Source organism: Apodemus sylvaticus, chromosome 3 (assembly GCF_947179515.1).
Source record: "Apodemus sylvaticus chromosome 3, mApoSyl1.1, whole genome shotgun sequence".
In the NCBI taxonomy this organism is placed as follows: domain Eukaryota; kingdom Metazoa; phylum Chordata; class Mammalia; order Rodentia; family Muridae; genus Apodemus; species Apodemus sylvaticus.
In genome coordinates, this window is record NC_067474.1 from 56,039,233 (window position 1) to 56,056,423 (window position 17,191).

Genomic DNA, 17,191 nt, shown 5'->3' on the forward strand with positions numbered 1-17,191 from the left:
TTATCGTCTAAATGTTGCTTTATTAGTTTTGCTGTTGGGGGCTCGAGTACATTTTCTTTTGTAGTATCAGATTTAAACTGGGTACAGTCCCCTGAAGCCTTTTCCCTTGGCGCTCTAACCACCGAGCCAGGCTGCGGTTCTGGGGGTGAACACAGACACTGCGCCGAGCCAGGTGAAGCCTGGAAAGGGAAAGTCCAAAGCTAGCCTCATATCTGGGGGTGGGGGTGGGGGTGGGGGTGGGGGGGACGAGCTTAGGCAGGGCTGGGGGTTAGGGGCAAAAGCTAGTTGAAAATCCGAATAGGTATTAGAATTACTAATGGGGCTAGGGTTGGGATGAACATCGGGGTTTGGAAGAGGGCAGAGTTAGAAGTGTCAAGGTTGGAGGCAGAGCTCACACAACAGCCTGAAGGTGACAGTCCCCGTCAGCCTCCTGCAGCTCCACGCGGACGATCCTCCTCAGCAGCCGGTTTGGGAGTGGCTGTCGATAGAGCTGAGTACAGCAGCTTGTGGTGGAGGGCAGCGGTAAGGCTGAAGAGCAACAGGGCGGCACTTCAGAAAGGTCTGGACTCGAATTAGATAGCTAGAGGTCCGACTTTCTGGGCCTGTTCCTTCTGGTCCACACACTCCGCATTCTACACCCTCTGAGAACTTACCTGCTTCAGGAGCTGGGCTCAGAAGCAACATTATCAGCGGGAGGCTGCCGATGGGCGACAGCCCCTCCATGCTGCTCAGCCTAGAGGTTTCTCCCTTCCTTCCTTCCTTTCTTCTCCTCTGCTCTCCTAGCTTTTATCTAGCTGTGCTTGGCCTCGGGCGCGAGGTGAGTCAGACCCAGGTGCTGATGCCTTGCTTATCTTGTGATGCTGAGCTCTAACTCTTGGCCTGTTGTCAGTGACTCTATCCAGATCCTATCCCCATGGGCTTCTACACCCTGAACAGAGAGGATGGAAGGGAGCTAGCGAGTGATGTGTGTGTGTGTGTGGGGGGGGGGTGACGTTACAGAAGCTCAGGACAGCCGTGACCCACTGTGGCATCTCCTGATAGTCATTTACACTCACACCCATAGCCACACATTCATAGTCATACGTTGGTCATGGAACCTCATAAAGTCACGCCCATGAACGTATACTCACAGACAAAAATTACACACATCCAGTTATACCCAAAAGCCCACTGTAATAAATTTGCACTTCCACAATCATCTTGCTAAACCATATTAGTCCATACGCACTTCGGATGGAGGTTTGTGAGTGGGCGGGAACAGAAGGCAGTCCAGCACTGACCTGCCTTCATCTTCTTCTCCCTACTCCCTGGCCTGCCCTGCATATTTTTAATCATGAGAAATTGATGGGCCTGGGACCCTAAAACAGACTTTTCTTGGCTAATAGGGAGACGTTTACAATGAAGGAGGGAAACTGAGGTAGATGACAAAGAGAAAAGTTCTTGGTGCCAGGTTGCTGGTGTTAAAACAGGTGGAAGTTAGCCGGGCGGTGGTGGTGCACGCCTGTAATCCCAGCACTCTGGGAGGCAGAGGCAGGCCGATTTCTGAGTTCGAGGCCAGCCTGGTCTACAGAGTGAGTTCCAGGACAGCCAGGGATATATAGAGAAACCCTGTCTCGAAAAAACCAAATCAAAAAACAAAAAAATAAAAAAACAAAAACAAAAAAACAAAACAGGTGGAAGTAGTGGGTGGTTGTACGGTGGCACGTCTTATCCCTGGTACTCGGCGGGCAGAGGCAAATCAATCTCTGTGATCACAGTTTGAGACTAGCCTGGTCTATACAGTGAGATCCTGCCTCAACAAACAAATGAACACAGCTCCAAGGCGACCAAGCCCCTCTCCCAAATCTCACCTTCTTCCTTCTGCTTAGCCTTGTTCCACGGGTGCCAGCTCGTCAGCGGGAGCCCGGCGGGTTCCAGACTTAGTCTCTGGCTTGTTGGAGACATCGGACTCAAGAACAAAGTTAGGTCGTCTCTTTTGATTCAAATTCTATCCATTCTTTCCATTCTGGGCTTGAAGGAACATACCCTTCCGACCCAGATTCAGAAATACCCATTTTTCCCAAACTCAAAACACCTGCCCCCGTCCTCCACTTCCCTCCACCAGAGTGTGTGTATTAATACAGTTCAGTGGGATGATGGCGGAAATCCAAATGTATTGCAGTGAGGTCTTGGGGTCTAACTGGATCTGTATGTAAAATTCCTACTCATTTTGAGTCAATGAATTCTGGAAAGTTGTAAACCACCTAGGGTGTGGGTATGTTTATTGGGCTAATGGCCTAGTCTCCTAATCTGGGGTTTTCAATTCTCAAGTTCTGCTCTGGATTTAAAATATAAACTGAGTCATATCACCAAGAATCCATCCCTTATCTGGATACTGAATGTCCTGCTCCGGGGCCGTCATCCTCGGCGTCATCCTTGCAGTCATCCTCGGTGTTGCGGAGATCTTGGGATAGGACTTCCTCTGAGCAGCTTCTCCAACTATAGCTATACTGAAAACCTATAGCTTCTTCCTGACCAGGGTAAGACCCACAGGCCCCTTCTGGACATTTTCCAGAGGTCTTATGACAGTCTGGAAAGATTCGGACCCAGAGCTACTCAAAGCATTTGAAGGGGATCTTTGACGCAGACATTGTTAGGGAATGGCTAAAAGTTTGCACACTTGAAGGTAACCCTCAAAACAGAGGCCACTCATCCTGAATTTTTGATACCAGAAGCTTCAGGGCATCTGTCTTACTCCCAGTCTACACCTTTGTCCTAGGGCTTGGGTGTTCTACCAAGTAAGACATTCTAAGAAGATGCACCTTGCCCGCCCTGCTCACCCCATTCCGTCATCCTGTCTATTCGCTCCCTCTCTGCTGGTTGCTTGCCATTTGTGATGTGTCAGTTCAGAGATCTTTGGAAGGCAGAAACATTTTCCTGGCTCTCTACCCTTCTCATTTTGGCTTCTCCAAAGATCTGGAGGCCAAGTGTTCTTTCCCAGCACGGTGTGCTACAGCAGGGGCAGTGCCAAGCTAAAAGTCAGCTTTGGGCTCAGCCAGGATCCAGGCTGTCTCCATAACGTGATCCTCAGGTGCCTGCTCTGGAGTGGGAGTCGGTTTCTATGTGGGGGCACAGAGGACAGTCTGACTCTCAGCCACTGTCAGGGTTACCTGGTTCCGGCGTGATTTGAATGGACCAGGGAAACATGGGGGGAGCAGGATTCTTAGCAAACTGCTAGTTCTTGCTGATGCCAAGGACGTTTGAAACTGTGATGCGGTTGGCAGGATGGCCATGGTGCCAAGTCTGAGACCCTGAGTTCCACCCAGGGAACCCACCCTCACAAGCTGACCTTTGACCTCCACATGCACATGCATTGTGTTGGGCACACACACGAACACACACATAATAAAAAAGTTAAATACAAAAACAAATAAAAAATTGGGATCAGACTGGGGGAGCCAGTTTGGGGTTTTAACTATAGGAAGGACCTTGGACCCTCAACCTTTGTCACTCTCCTGGGAGCTAGCTTCTAGGAACTACTGGTCCTTCCTCTCACAGACAGCAGACTCTTCAACTTTGGCTAAAATGTTTCAAATCCACTCCCAGGGAAAGAAGATTCTTCAGACATCTGGTAAAGTTACAGCTAGAGGAAGGTGTTAACAGCTGAAGTTGTGGGAACACTGATAAGTGGGAGAAAGATGTGGCCCTACTCAGTGTGGGTGCTTTGGGGGAGGGCGTGGCAGGGAACCAGTAACTGATAGTAAGTGAAAGCCAGACCCTTAGGAGCAATGGAGGCCTAGACCTTCAAGGGCTTCCTACCAGGGAGGGTGCCCTGTGGGTTAAGAAACAGCAGGTGTGGAGTGGGATTCCCAGCACCAATGGCGGCTGCGGCGGTAAAGTCAGGAAAGCAGTGGGCGTGACTTTAAATCTTTAATGCACCGGCTGTCTGTGCAGCAGCGGTGGGGGTGCGACAGAGGAGACCACGACCCGAGCGCTGGGGAGCAGGCCTCAGGCCGCTCGACAAACAGCTCATTAGGCCCCGCAGAGGCTCCAGCTTCTGCTCCCGGGGGTGCGCCGAGCTGTAGGGCGACCCGACAATGACATGAGGCGGGGCAGGGGCGTCTGGGCTCCCCCACATCCGTCCACCGACACTGAACCTCGTTCATGCCCCCACGAGATCGCAGCCCCCCTCACCTCCGCTCCCTGCGCCACATTCGCAGCCAAGGAAAAAAGTAGAAGCAGCCCCAGTAGATCCTGCAAAGACAAGGCAGAGCGGGACCGGGAGGGGCGGGGCTGACCCACAGACCCCACCTCTGGAACCTAGCCCTCGAGAAAGCCCCGCCCCCAAGGGCAGGACAGCAGCGGCCCACGCCCCTCGAGGGCCCGCTCCGCCCGCCCCGGGACGTTCACCTTCCCCCATCCCCGGCCTCACAGCCCTCCTCCGCATCTCCCGCCTCCACTCACTCCTCCTCCGCCTCCAGCGCCACCTCGTATCTCCTCAATCGCGACATGTCCCGGGCTCCGAACGGTTCCTGGGGAGCAGCATGATAGGAACACTTATTCCCAGTCGCAAGTCCCCTTCTCCATCCTTCCCAGGACGAGCCTGAATAGTCCTCAGGTACACTGCGTCAGGTGGCCGCCACCCCACCCCACCCCCCGCCGGAAGCCAATTGTCACCTCGGGACCGGATGGGATGGATAATATGGGAATCACTAGGAGTTAAAGCGTTAGAAGGACATTTATCTAGGGACCGGAACGTGGAGACACCAAGGAGAGAGGTCTAGCGGCTGGGGAGCTGGGACATTTAGGCCCTGGATGGAGATTTTGAGGGACTGGAGTCACCTGAAGGGGGGCCCAGGGGTCGGCACAGCCTAAACTCCCCGCCCTCCCTGGCTCCGCCCCGGAAACGGACCGTTAACAATTACATCACAGGGATACCTTCGCACTCTTTGGGTGGGGCTTGAGTATCACCCGGAAGGGGAGGAACCAGGTTTTCGTCAGAGGAGGTGGGGTCAAAATGTTACGTTAAGAAGTGGTATTGTATTTTTTGTTGCTTGAGGGGCATAGTCGTTGTTTATTCAGATGCCAGACACGCAGGACCCTCTTTTCTGGGATGAAGTCAGATTTTAGAGTTACACAGGTTGGTAGACTGTGACCTTGTCTCGAGACAGCAGTGAACGTGCTTTTGGGAGTCTCCTCACAGTGCCTCTCTTCCCCCCCCTCCCCGCCCCCACCTTTCCTGACTTTTACCTTGTCAATTGTTTTCTTCCTTGCCCAGTTCTTGAATGACCTTAGACCAGAAGGAATAGGCCACCAGCGAGAACACAGCCTAGAGCAGGCTATGGTATGGAAATATTTCTTAGTGGCCTTGGCCAAATCATTTAATTTTTTTTTTTACACCCAATTACTATTGAGTGTCTAGGAAATGCTTTATATCAGATTTTTAGCTAGTTCATCAGTGTCTTGGGAACCCTTCTGGTAACGGACATCTAGAGTGGAATAGTTGTTGAAGACCCTCCCCTTAATATATGAAGACTTTGGCTAACTTTGGGGTGCAGCTGTTGGAAATGAAAGCAGCATGAGCTGGTGACAATATTTTTCATGGGGTGGATTCCCCACTGTCTTCCTGGTTTTTTGGGGGAGGGTCCCTTTTAAACTTCCTAGTAGCAACATTAGTTCTTGGCTTGGTTTCATTTCTGACAATCACAGCAGTCAGGAGTTTGGATAAGAGGTATGGAGAGGAAGCTGGCTTAGCTCTGGTAGAGGGGTCAGAATAGGCGGCTCCTGACTGCCTGTAACTCTAGCTCCAGGAGGAGCTGATGCCTCTGGCCTCGAAGGGCCGTAGCCCTCATGTGCTCAGACATCCTCAAAATTAAAAATAATTTCTTAAAAAAATTGTCATTCTCAAAGGTAGAGTGATGTCCAGCTGCCCTCACTTTCCTGCCGTGACAGACAGACAGCCTTGAGCAGTGAGCTAAAATAAACCCTCTCTCCCTTAAGTCACTTTTGTCAGTGCTTTATGACAGCAACAGAAAAGAAACTAAGCCACACACCTGCCTCTTCCCTATGGTTCTGAAATCTGTGAGGGATGGAGGAGGAGGGAAGATACAGCCCCTCATATTCTGGGGGCACCATCACAGGGGTGGGGTAAGGCTAGAGGAAGTCACTTCTCAGATCCCCCCCCCCCAAGGTCTGCCCAGGCTCACTGCAGGGTCCCCATAGCCGTCCTCTGAGCTCCACTGCCCAGGCTCACTGCAGGGCCCCCATAGCCGTCCTCTGAGCTCCACTGCCCAGGCTCACTGCAGGGCCCCCATAGCCGTCCTCTGAGCTCCACCCCGATGGATTAGCAAAGCCAGAAGAAGCTCTTTAAAAGTCAGATCTCACCCCTATGTCTTGCATTTCTGGTTGCCAAGATTTTGCCCTCCTGGCCTGGCTATCCCGCCCTTCTCCTGTAATGCTTCCATTGTTCTATGTTGCGAAGCTCCCAGGAATACAGAGATGAAAACAGTCCCAAGCACCTTTGGCTCTCCCTCTCTTGAGGGCTGAGGGATTTTTGAGGTGAGATGTTGGATAGTTCACAGGAAGTGAGGGAAGTAGGGACCTGGGAAGACCTGGGAAGCAGGTCCAGGATGCAACTTGTCCGAGACTACTGAGAAAATTGTACAAAAATTCCATACGTCGATTTAGTGCTAGAAATAGAAAGGGACAGTGGAAGCCTGGGTTTGCTGTGAGCCAGGTCCCCAAGGCTGCCCTTGCCCAGGACATAAGCTGTCTTGCCTGTACTACACTTATATGCACTTGAGTGGCCCAAGAAGGGAAGCCACTCTGAATTTATACTGAGGTGATGGATTTGGCATGCCACAGCATGGACGACTTTCCTGTTTCTGGAGGTGACTGTTCCTGGTCTGCTGTCTCAAGATGTCTCACTCCTAGCATGTCCTGTGGCTGTGCTTGGGGACAAGTGAGAGGGGGAGTGAGGATCACATCAATCCAAGGGCATGTGGAAGACAAGACTGGAGAAAGCTCAGAGTGGGACTCTCTTAGGAAGACTACTGTGGGACACTAGGCCTACTGTGGGACAATCCAAGGGCATGTAGAGAACAAGACTGGAGAAAACTTAAGGGGAAGTCTCTTAGGAAGACTACTGTGAGATGGAAGGCCTATGGGACACTAGGCCTATGGTGGGATGGTAGGCCTCCTGTGGGACAATCCAAGGGCATGTGAGGGCAAGACTAGAGAAAGTTCAGAGCAGGAGTCTCTTAGGAAGATTTCTGCGGGATGCTAGGCCTACTGTGGGACACTAGGCCTACTGTGAGATGCTAGGCCCACTGTGGGATACTAGGCCTACTTTGAGATGCTAGGCCTACTGCAGGGTGCTAGGCCTCCTGTGGGGTGCTAGGCCTCCTGTGGGGTACTAGGCCTCCTGTGGGGTGCTAGGCCTCCTGTGGGATGCTAGGCCTACTGTGAGATGCTAGGCCTACTGCGGGGTGCTAGGCCTCCTGCGGGGTGCTAGGCCTCCTGTGGGGTGCTAGGCCTCCTGTGGGGTGCTAGGCATCCTGTGGAGTGCTAGGCCTCCTGTGGGGTGCTAGGCCTCCTGTGGGGTGCTAGGCCTCCTGTGGGGTACTAGGCCTCCTGTGGGGTGCTAGGCCTACTGTGGGGTGCTAGGCATCCTGTGGAGTGCTAGGTCTCCTGTGGGGTACTAGGCCTCCTGTGGGGTGCTAGGCATCCTGTGGAGTGCTAGGCCTCCTGTGCGGTACTAGGCCTCCTGTGGGGTGCTAGGCCTCCTGTGGGGTACTAGGCCTCCTGTGGGGTGCTAGGCCTCCTGTGGGGTGCTAGGCCTCCTGTGGGGTGCTAGGCCTACTGCGGGGTACTAGGCCTCCTGTGGGGTGCTAGGCCTCCTGTGGGGTGCTAGGCCTCCTGTGGGGTGCTAGGCCTACTGCGGGGTGCTAGGCCTACTGCGGGGTGCTAGGCCTCCTGTGGGGTGCTAGGCCTCCTGTGGGGTGCTAGGTCTCCTGTGGGGTGCTAGGCCTCCTGTGGGGTGCTAGGCCTCCTGTGGGGTGCTAGGCCTACTGTGGGGTGCTAGGCATCCTGTGGAGTGCTAGGTCTCCTGTGGGGTGCTAGGCCTCCTGTGGGGTGCTAGGCTTCCTGTGGGGTGCTAGGCCTATTGTGGGATACTAGGCTGTTTATTTCTCAACATTGGGATATGTAATCTGATGGACTTAACTACGGTCTGCATTTTTCAGACTCTCTTCTCGCTGGTCACCTATTCTTTCCTCTTCTATTATTTCTTTCACCTTTCTGAAGGTGATCAGTTATGACATTAATATTTGTTGATCCTTAAATACCAGGTGCCATTCTAAATATTTTAAGTTGTCTCATGATAACTCTATGAAGTAGATTTCTTGAAGGCTGTTTCTGTTCAAACAGGCCACTCTTCTTTCTCTTTTATTTATTTTTACTATTACATCATCATCATCATCATTATAAGACATGGACTGACTGTGTGGCCCTGGCTGTCCTGGAACTTGCTACAAAGACCAGGCTGGCTTTGAACTCAGAGATTTTCCTGCCTTTGCCTTCCAGGTGCTAGGATTAAAGGCCTGTGCCACTTTGCCTGGTTCTGACTTACTGTTTTTGAGACAAGGTTTTGCTGTGTATTCCAGGCTGGCTTTGGACTTATGGTAGGCACTCTGTATGCCTCCGTCTCTCCAGTGCACATTACAAGAGTTTGCCACTTTCTATGGTGGTGGTGGTGGGGCTATCAACCACACTGCTGTGATCTTATATGCGAATCCTTGAACACTGTGATAGATTAAAAGCCTGAGTATTTAATACAAGCACAATTCACCAGAGCTTCTCATGAGATTTGATGTTTGGATGCTAGACCAATTAGAATTTAGGCTGTGAGAATCTAGACTGGAAATATAGAGACTGGCTGTTGAGTTATACGCAGGACGCCTGTATCAACCCTTTTCTCCCTGCTATGGCTCAGGGATCATGGTAGATGATGGGTTGAAAGCACGTAAGAACTGGAGGAGGGGGAGGAATGCTGTGACCTGCAGTTTTTTGACCATGAATGACATGTTTAGTCTACTCATGAATGCACAGAAGCTATGGTTACCTACATACGACCTCCACAAGATCAGCTAGCCAAACTCTGTCCCGGATGGGTGACACAGATAGATGATCTCTAGGCCCACCCCTTACTGAGGAGCTGTTGGCAGTTGATGGCTGTGAGGGCGGGGGCATGGGACAGGGATCATTTTTTTTAGAAGATGTGGCTACGGGTCAGTTTCTCATGGTCCAATAGATGGCCCCACACCCATTACATATGGGCAGCACTAACTGGACCTAGTGGGTTATCAGAGAGAGAGAGAGAGAGAGAGAGAGAGAGAGAGAGAGAGAGAGAGAGAGAGAAGAAAGTTGGGAGGGAGATGTGTTGGAAGGATATGGGGGAGTTGGAAGAAGGAATGGGGTTAGAGATGATCATATTTAATGTATACCTGTATGGAAGGCTCAAAAATAATGAGAAATAAAAAAATAGTGGAGCTAAAGAGATGGCTGTGGTGTCCTGCTCTTGCAGAGGACCTGAGTTTGGTTCTCAGCATCCATGTCTGATGGGGCTCACAACTCCAGCTCTAAGTGATGCCTCTACCTCTGAGGGCATCAGAACACGTGTCCATAACGTCCTGTACACACAATTAGAAATAATAAAGGGCTGGAGAGATGGCTTTGTGGTTAAGAGCACTGACTGCTCTTCTGACAGTCCTGAGTTCAAATCCCAGCAACCACATGGTGGCTCACAACCGTCTGTAATGAGATCTGTTACCCTCTGGTGGGGTATCTGAAGACAGCTACAGTGTACTTACACATAATAAATAAAATGAAGAAATAATAATAAAAATAGCTCTAAAACAACCCCTTAGACCTCAGGTGTCTAGTGGCCATGTTTGCTGCTACCAGAAGATCAGTAAATGATAAGGACACCCTACGATAAGAATAAGAACCCACACAGAAGGCATTAAGTGAGGAGTGGCATAGGATATGGAGGTGAGAACATTGGAATCCTTATATTACTGCTGGTCAGGGTCTGGGTCGGGTCCTTCCAGGTCCTTGGCTTCATTATTCAAAGACTTGAAAGTGGGCACTCAGCCAGATTTGTACAAGTAGCAAGTATTCAGAACAAAGCAGTAGGCCACATGCAACATGTGTAAGAGGGTGGCCAGCCACGTGAGAGAAGATCCGCGGGGCCCCAGGTGTTTTGTCTCGTACATCTCATCCTGGACACACTCCTCCTCCCTCCCTTCATCCAGTCTCTCCCCTCATCCCCCAGATTCACCCTGCTCTGTCTCTCCTCAGGAAAGAGCAGAGACCTCCCAGAGACATCCACCAAACAAGGCATCACAAGCTACAGTAAGACTGGCAGGACATCCCATCAAGGCAGGACGAGGCAACCCAGTAGGAGGAAAAGGGTCCCACGAGTAGGCAAGAGTGGGATTGTTAGATTGCGTAGCTTAGTGCTTGTGAAGGGTCCAGTTCTTCCTTGTGACTTCTTTATATGGGGTTAAGAAGGAGGAATTTGGTCACAAGTGGTACAGTGCAGTGGTTTTCTGTTGTTACTGAGAGTTTAGGCTACATAATCACTTTCCTTGTATACATGACCCTTTCCATAATGCCCCGACTTTAATCACGTGCACATCCCATTGCACACGGGAAGAAGACGGTAAATAGGGCATTCTCCCTTAGAGTTTACTTGAAGACAAGGTTTGACTTATTCTACATACTCCCCAGACTGATTCAGACTAGATCAGCCCTTCTGCCTTTAAATTGGATACATGGGCGATACAGTTGAATGAATAGAAATCGTCTAAATTTGATTGTTACCAGGAGCTGAGACATCTGTTGTTCAGAGAGGGAGGTGTGCCGGTGGAGCTCTGAGGGTGTTCTGCAGTTGCTAAGTGCATTGTTTGGAGAGGGCGACACGTGTCCAGTGCGCAGGTAAGGGAACTAAGCTGCCAAGTGCATCATTGCAAGGGGGAGGGCCGTGAATAATGCAAACTGAGTCCTAGCTTACTAAATTAGTTCCTGTGTTTGCCTGGCTCACCTGGATTCAACCAGGGTTGAAGGCTATCTTGTTCCTTTCTAAGATTTATTTTTAAAAAATTTGTGTGTGTGTGTGTGTGTTTGTGGCCCAGATACTATATCAGATCCCCGGGAGGTGCAGTCATAGGCAGTCATGAGTCACTTGACCTGGATGCTAAAATTGAACTCAGATCCTTTGCAAAGCAGTACGTGCTCTTAACCACAGAGCCAGCTCTCCAGCGCTGGGGACGACCGTTTGCTCCTCCTGACTCTGCTTCCTGAGTGCTCGGAGCTGTCCATTTTCAGGCCTTAGGCTCATGTCTGTCTTTTTAAATTTTGCCACTCCAGTGCTTGCCTAGTGTGCATGAAGTCCTGGTTTTGCTTCCCACCACCACACAAGTCAGGCATGGCAGCTTGTAGTACCCTGTCTGTACTCGAGAGTCGGAGAAGCAGGAGATGCAGGAGCTCAGTTTCATTCTCAAATACATAGAGAGTTCCAGGTTTGTCTGGCCTATGTGACGGCCTGTCTCAAAAACCAACCAAACAATAAAGACAACAATAACCAGAGTGTCTTAGTCAGGGTTTCTATTCCTGCACAAACATCATGACCAAGAAGCAAGTTGAGGAGGAAAGGGTTTATTGAGCTTACACTTCCACACTTCTGTTCATCATCAAAGGAAGTCAGGGCAGAAACTCAAGCAGGTCAGGAAGCAGGAGCTGATGCAGAGGCCATGGAGGAATGCTGCTTACTGACTTGCTTCCCCTGGCTTGCTCAGCCTGCTCTCTTATAGAACCCAAGATTCCAGCCCAGGGATGGCACCACCCACAAGGGGCCCTCCCGCCTTGATCACTAATTGAGAAAATGCCCCACAGTTGGATCTCATGGAGGCATTTCTCCAACTGAAGCCCTTTTCTCTGTGATAACTCCAGCCTGTGTCAAATTGACACACAAAACTAGCCAGTACACAGAGCAAAAAGTCCCTCTACCCAATCCATTTTTTTCAGAAAGGATTAATTAATTAATTAATTAATTAATTATTATTATTGTTGTTGTTGTTGTTAATTTTTAAGACAGGGTTTCTCTGTATAGCCCTAGCTGTTCTGGCACTCACTCTGTAGACCAGGCTGGCTTCGAACTCAGAAATCTGCCTGCCTCTGTCTCCCAAGGATTTATTTTTTAAGTGTTTTGCTTCGGGTATATAGGTGTACCACACGCATGCCATACCCATGGGGGAGGGACAGAAAAAGAGTATCAGACCCCCAAGAACTGGAGTTACAGATGGTTGTGAGCCACCATGTAGATGCTGGGACACAAACCAGGGTCCTGTGCAAGAGGAGTGAGTGTTTTTAACCTCCGAGGCATCTATTTAGATTCTTATCGGCACTGTGCCAAACCGAAAACCAAGTGAGTACCGAACAACACAAAAGGTTTTCCAGCCCACAGGCTCCAGTAGACTGCGATTTAGTAAGTCAGCTTATCCCTGTGCTGTCCAAGTGGATTCTCAAAATATTTCTCCAGATATTCCTCTTAGGAAAAGAGAATTGTCCTTGTGTGGTTGTGTGTGCAATTGTTGTACATGTCTGTGTAAGACTGTATTGTGACTAGACATTTATACACCTCTGGCATTTCCTTGAATGAATACATATATGTTTATGTGCATATATACAGTATATACATACACATAAACACACACACACACACACACACACACACACACACACACACATATATATATATATATATATATATATATATATATATATATATTGTAAATATGTACCTACATATGTAGGGAACATATTAGGGTCCTTTGAAGGTGTCAACACTTGTATAATTGTGTGGGACTTTGTCTGTCTGTCTGTCTGCCCTCCCTCTCTCTCTCCTTGCTTAGGGTTTTGCTAACCTGAATCTCACTATGTAGTTCTGAGCAGTTCCTTACAATTCTAACTCTCCTGACTTAGAAACTTCTGGCCTTACTCTCCTAAGCATGGAGATTACAGGCACACACCACCTCACTGGGATCTTCTTTTCTATGTTTCGCTTACTACAACTCAAATGAATGTGATAGAGTTCACAATAATTAATCTTTCACACAGTAGATGCTGTGCCTTGATCATGTCCACCCCTACTTCCCTGTGAGGCTGTCTTCCGTTCTCTGCTCTCTTCCTAGCCCCCTTCTAGGTCCCTGAATAACCTTCATTTCCTCCCATTCTCCTTTCCTCACCCCTAGTGACCAGAACTGCAAGGATATATATTTTTTTAAAGATTTATTTATTATGTATACAGTGTGCTGTCTGTGTGTATGTATGTATGAAGCCAGAAGAGGGCACCAGATCTCATTATAGATGGTCAGAAGCCACCATGTGGTTGCTGGGAATTGAACTCAGGACCTCTGGAAGAACAGCCAGTGCTCGTAACCTCTGAGCCATTTCTTCAGCCCAAGAATTGTGTGTGTGTGTGTTTTGTTTTTAGATAAATGTCTCACTCTGTAGCCAGGCTGGTCTGTAACTCATTATGTAGCCCAGGGTAGCCTCGAAGTTACAATTCTCCTGCCTCGGCTCCTAAGTGCTAGTATTATAGACCCGTGCCCATTCTGTATTTCTACACGATTACAGTTTTCATAGTCGAGTGAGAAAATCTGGTATTTGTTTTTCCATTCCCAGCTTGTGTCTCTTGAGATGAAGTCTGAGGATGTTCTTTTTCAGTTTGTTCTCTTGTGGAACTCAGCTTCCCGGGACCTGCAGGGGACGTTCTACACCTAGGAAAAGGAGGACACAGGGCTGGCTTAAGATCTCAACTTTGAGGCCTGCAGAGGGAGTCCAGTGAATGGTCTAAACACGGTGTGAAGCTCCTGGCCCCGGGGAGCACTGGCTCTGGCAGGACCGGGGTGTAATATTCCAGAAAGAACTGAGCAGGGAAGAAAGTGACTCAGCTTCTGAAAGTCCCCGGCCCTGGGGAGGGGTCCGTTTCACTTCCCACGCTTCTCCAAATCTCATCATGTCCAGAGGGTCTTGGAGCCGACCCAGGGGCAGAGCTTGTCCCTGCAGGCCCTGAGTGGGTGGACCGTTGTTAGGGTTCCAGGGGTGCTGGGACACTAGGCAGGGGTGTTGGTAGAGGGGTCTTGAGCAACAGCACGGCCCCCCTTCCCTGTCTCCATCCCTTTGGAACCTGAAGTAGTGTCATGGCCAGAGTTTGTTCCTTAATTTCTTCCTCCTTCAGCACTCAGTATCTAAGCTACCCAGAGCCCCGAGGTGCTTGGGCTTAGACTGAGCTCCTTTGGGAAAAATTCAGGAAACTGGGGCCCCTGGGACTGAAGCAGAAATGACCCGTGCAGCTAGTAAGGTGTTCTGGAGGACTAGTGAGAGGCAGGAGGAGCACATGATGGAGGGAACGTTGAAAATGAGTGAAAAGACTCAGAGAGACAAAGGAATTGTAATTACCCCAACGTGGGTAAGTAGCGGGAGGGGCGGTGGGGAGAGGCCGCGGGAGATGGGGCTGAGGGGCTATTCCAGGTCACATTCCTGAGGGTGAAGCCAGGGATGGCTGGTCCAACGCCAGTGTGCAGCCCTGGATGCTAGGCTAAAAAACAAGGGCCTGGACTACTGAGCTTTTAAGGGAGCAGTGGTTTTCAGTGCGGCAACTGCCCTGCGAAGGAGGGGTGGAGTGGGGGCGGGTGGGGGCCGGTGGAAGCAGGGACGCGCTCAGTACAGGGGCTGGAGAGGCTGCGCAGACCCCGGAGACAAGAGTAAGAAAGCTGCGACTTCAACCAACTGCAGAGGGAGAAACAGATGGGTGGGGGAGGGGAGGAGTGTGGCGCGGGGGAATAGAGATCCAGTTCTGCCTTCCAGGTTGTGGAGCCAACTGCCTATTTGGGTTTTCTTCTCGGCATTCTGACGGAAGTCTAATTCCAAAACCAACGTCTAGATTCGCAACACTCCCCCCCTTCAGCCCCCCCTCCTCCCCCAGCCACCCATCTCTGAGAATGCCACCGCCTTCCCTCCAGTGACTCCGGCCTGAAGCCTGCTGGCGTCCTGGGTTTTCCTTTTCCTTTATACTTCATAAAGAGCCCCTCTCCGCTCAGTTTGCCGCTCTGTTTCATGCGTACGCCTAGAACCCTACACTTTCCAACGGCTTCCTCCTGGACTAGGACAGGATCAGCTCCTCCGGGCCATGACTCTGACTTCTTCACTTCTTCTATATTATCCATTTTCCAGGCCTCCAAAAGGATCTTTTAAAACTTTAAATGTGATCATGTTACTCCTTGGCTAAAGTCTTTCATAGTACTTAAAATCAAATCCTCCCTCCTTCCCGTGGATCACCTGCCTCTGGCCTCCTAGGCCCAGCTCATTTTATAAGCTCCCCTCCTGGTCTCTTTATTCTAATGGTAATGGAGAAATTGGTGGCAGTGCCCCTGTCTTGGCCCTTGAACTCAGAAGTGCTTGAAGTGCCTGTGCCAGTTGCTACACAATAAAAGGTTAACAGAAGAAAAGTATAACAAAGACCAACTAAACCCTAGGACCAGCTATGCACTCATGACTATAGATAGCTTTTCTTTTTAGAGAGACAGGGCCTCCGTATATAGTTCTGGCTGGCCTGGAACACACTATGTAGATCGGTCTGGGCCTGAATTCTCAGATCTCTGCCCGCCCCTTCCTCAGGCATGCTGGGATTAAAGGTGTGCTCCCCTCATCTTCACTGACTGTAGCTTTTGTGTTGAGTTTTTCCCTCCTGTGCTTGCTGGCCTCCCCTTCCCTGTCTCCCTCCTTTGTTCCATCCTTGATTGTAGCTTATTATGGTGGGCACAGTCATTCCAACCCCCTCCCCAAGATTCGGATTTAGTTCTTTTCCTAGGAGTTCTGCTCATGAAGTCATGTGACCTGCTTCTGCTAAAACAAACATGAACAGAAGTGGCACATGTCACTTTCGATCAAAAACATTTAAGACCCTTGTCAGCTTCTTCGCCTTTCTTGACTGATCGTGGGAACGAGTGTTGAGATGTGTGTGTGTGTGTGTGATGTGTGTGCGCAGAGAGATCAAAGCAGCTTGGAACGCTGCGCCGCCACATGGAGCACAGATGCGCTGAGTGCTTGGACCCAGAGCGACTCCGTGTTTGTGTGGGAACAGTATTTTGTTGTGTCAAAGTGCTCAGATTTTGGAGTCACTTGTGAGTATAGCGTAACTCAATCTATCCTGCCAATCAGAGGCAGGGTGGTGAGCAGACTAGACAGATAAGATCGCAAGAAAGCAAGAGGAGGAAGGAATGCCACCGTGAGATCTTGGAGCTGGGTGTTGTTGTAAACCAAATCGCACCCACCCGAATTCATATGGTGGAGTCTTACTCACAGTGCAACCACATCTAAAGACAGGATTTTAAGCACTTCCATTCAAGAGGTGAAAATAGGTTACGAGTTCAAGGTCATCCTCAGCAGTATGGCGAGTTTGGGGTGATCCTGTCTCAAAGACAAAAACGAGTTAAATAAAATCATAAAATTGGGAGCTTTAATACAATGGGAATGTGGCCCTATAAGAAAATATTCTCTTGGGGTCTGGAGAGATGGCTCAGAGGATAAGAGCACTGACTACTCTTCTGAAGGTCCTGAGTTCAAATCCCAGCATCCACATGGTGGCTCACAACCATCTGTAATGCGATCTGACTTCCTCTTCTGGAGTGTCTAAGGACAGCTACAGTGTACTTACATAAAATAAATAATTAAGTCTTTAAAAAAATATATTTTCTCTCTTGTTACTTTGTCTGTTTTTTTCAGAGCTGAGGACCGAACCCAGGGCTTGCTCTTCCTAGGCAAGTGCTCTACCACTGAGCCAAATCCCCACCCTCATTTTCTCTCTCTCCTACACACACACACACAAATGAAAAAGGTGCCAAGAAAAAGAGCCTTCATCAGAGGCTGACTGTATTAGTACCCCAATATTGGATTTTCACTCTAGTATTGTAAAAAAAATAAATTTCTATTATTTAACCTGCCTTGTCTATGGTGTGTGTGTGTGTATGTGTGTGTGTTTTAGTGATAACCTGAGCTTAACAGATGTGCTAGTTGCTAAGGTTTCAAGTTGTCTGTCTTGGGGAAGGTAGTTTTGGGGTTGTACAGGCAAAGGTGATACTATGTTAAA

General features: G+C 49.6%; 1 protein-coding gene and 1 long non-coding RNA gene across 7 annotated transcripts; one reads left to right on the top strand and one right to left on the bottom strand.

The window, feature by feature from the left end:
• On the bottom strand, positions 1-4,878 carry LOC127680685 (C-C motif chemokine 27). 6 transcript variants are annotated; one of them, XM_052176300.1, is made up of 6 exons: positions 4,822-4,878; positions 4,444-4,511; positions 4,174-4,233; positions 1,851-1,948; positions 396-528; positions 1-179 (listed from the first exon to the last, which is right to left on the bottom strand). In XM_052176300.1, exons 2-6 carry the CDS (start codon positions 4,488-4,490, stop codon positions 23-25), a joined length of 495 nt encoding a protein of 164 aa, XP_052032260.1. In that variant the 5' UTR covers positions 4,491-4,511; positions 4,822-4,878; the 3' UTR covers positions 1-22. The 6 variants fall into 6 exon arrangements, with proteins under 6 accessions (XP_052032260.1, XP_052032261.1, XP_052032262.1 ...); XM_052176301.1 differs by lacking the exon at positions 4,822-4,878 and adding an exon at positions 4,657-4,813; XM_052176302.1 differs by lacking the exon at positions 4,822-4,878 and having other exon boundaries at positions 1,851-1,930; positions 4,444-4,505.
• LOC127680689 (uncharacterized) lies at positions 4,499-16,923 on the top strand. The gene is made up of 3 exons (XR_007977002.1): positions 4,499-4,597; positions 10,867-10,977; positions 16,828-16,923. It is a non-coding gene; the product is annotated as an uncharacterized LOC127680689 (long non-coding RNA).
• Positions 16,924-17,191: the final 268 nt, after the last annotated feature.

Excerpts from the sequence above, each read along its gene's own strand:
- LOC127680685 (XM_052176300.1), bottom strand. The coding sequence starts at position 4,490 with ATGTCGCGATTGAGGAGATACGAGGTGGCGCTGGAGGCGGAGGAGGA. Across the intron at positions 4,234-4,443 it reads GCGCTGGAGGCGGAGGAGGA|GATCTACTGGGGCTGCTTCT; the intron begins GTGAGTGGAGGC and ends TTGTCTTTGCAG. Across the intron at positions 180-395 it reads TGTCACCTTCAGGCTGTTGT|GCTTCACCTGGCTCGGCGCA; the intron begins GTGAGCTCTGCC and ends TTCCCTTTCCAG.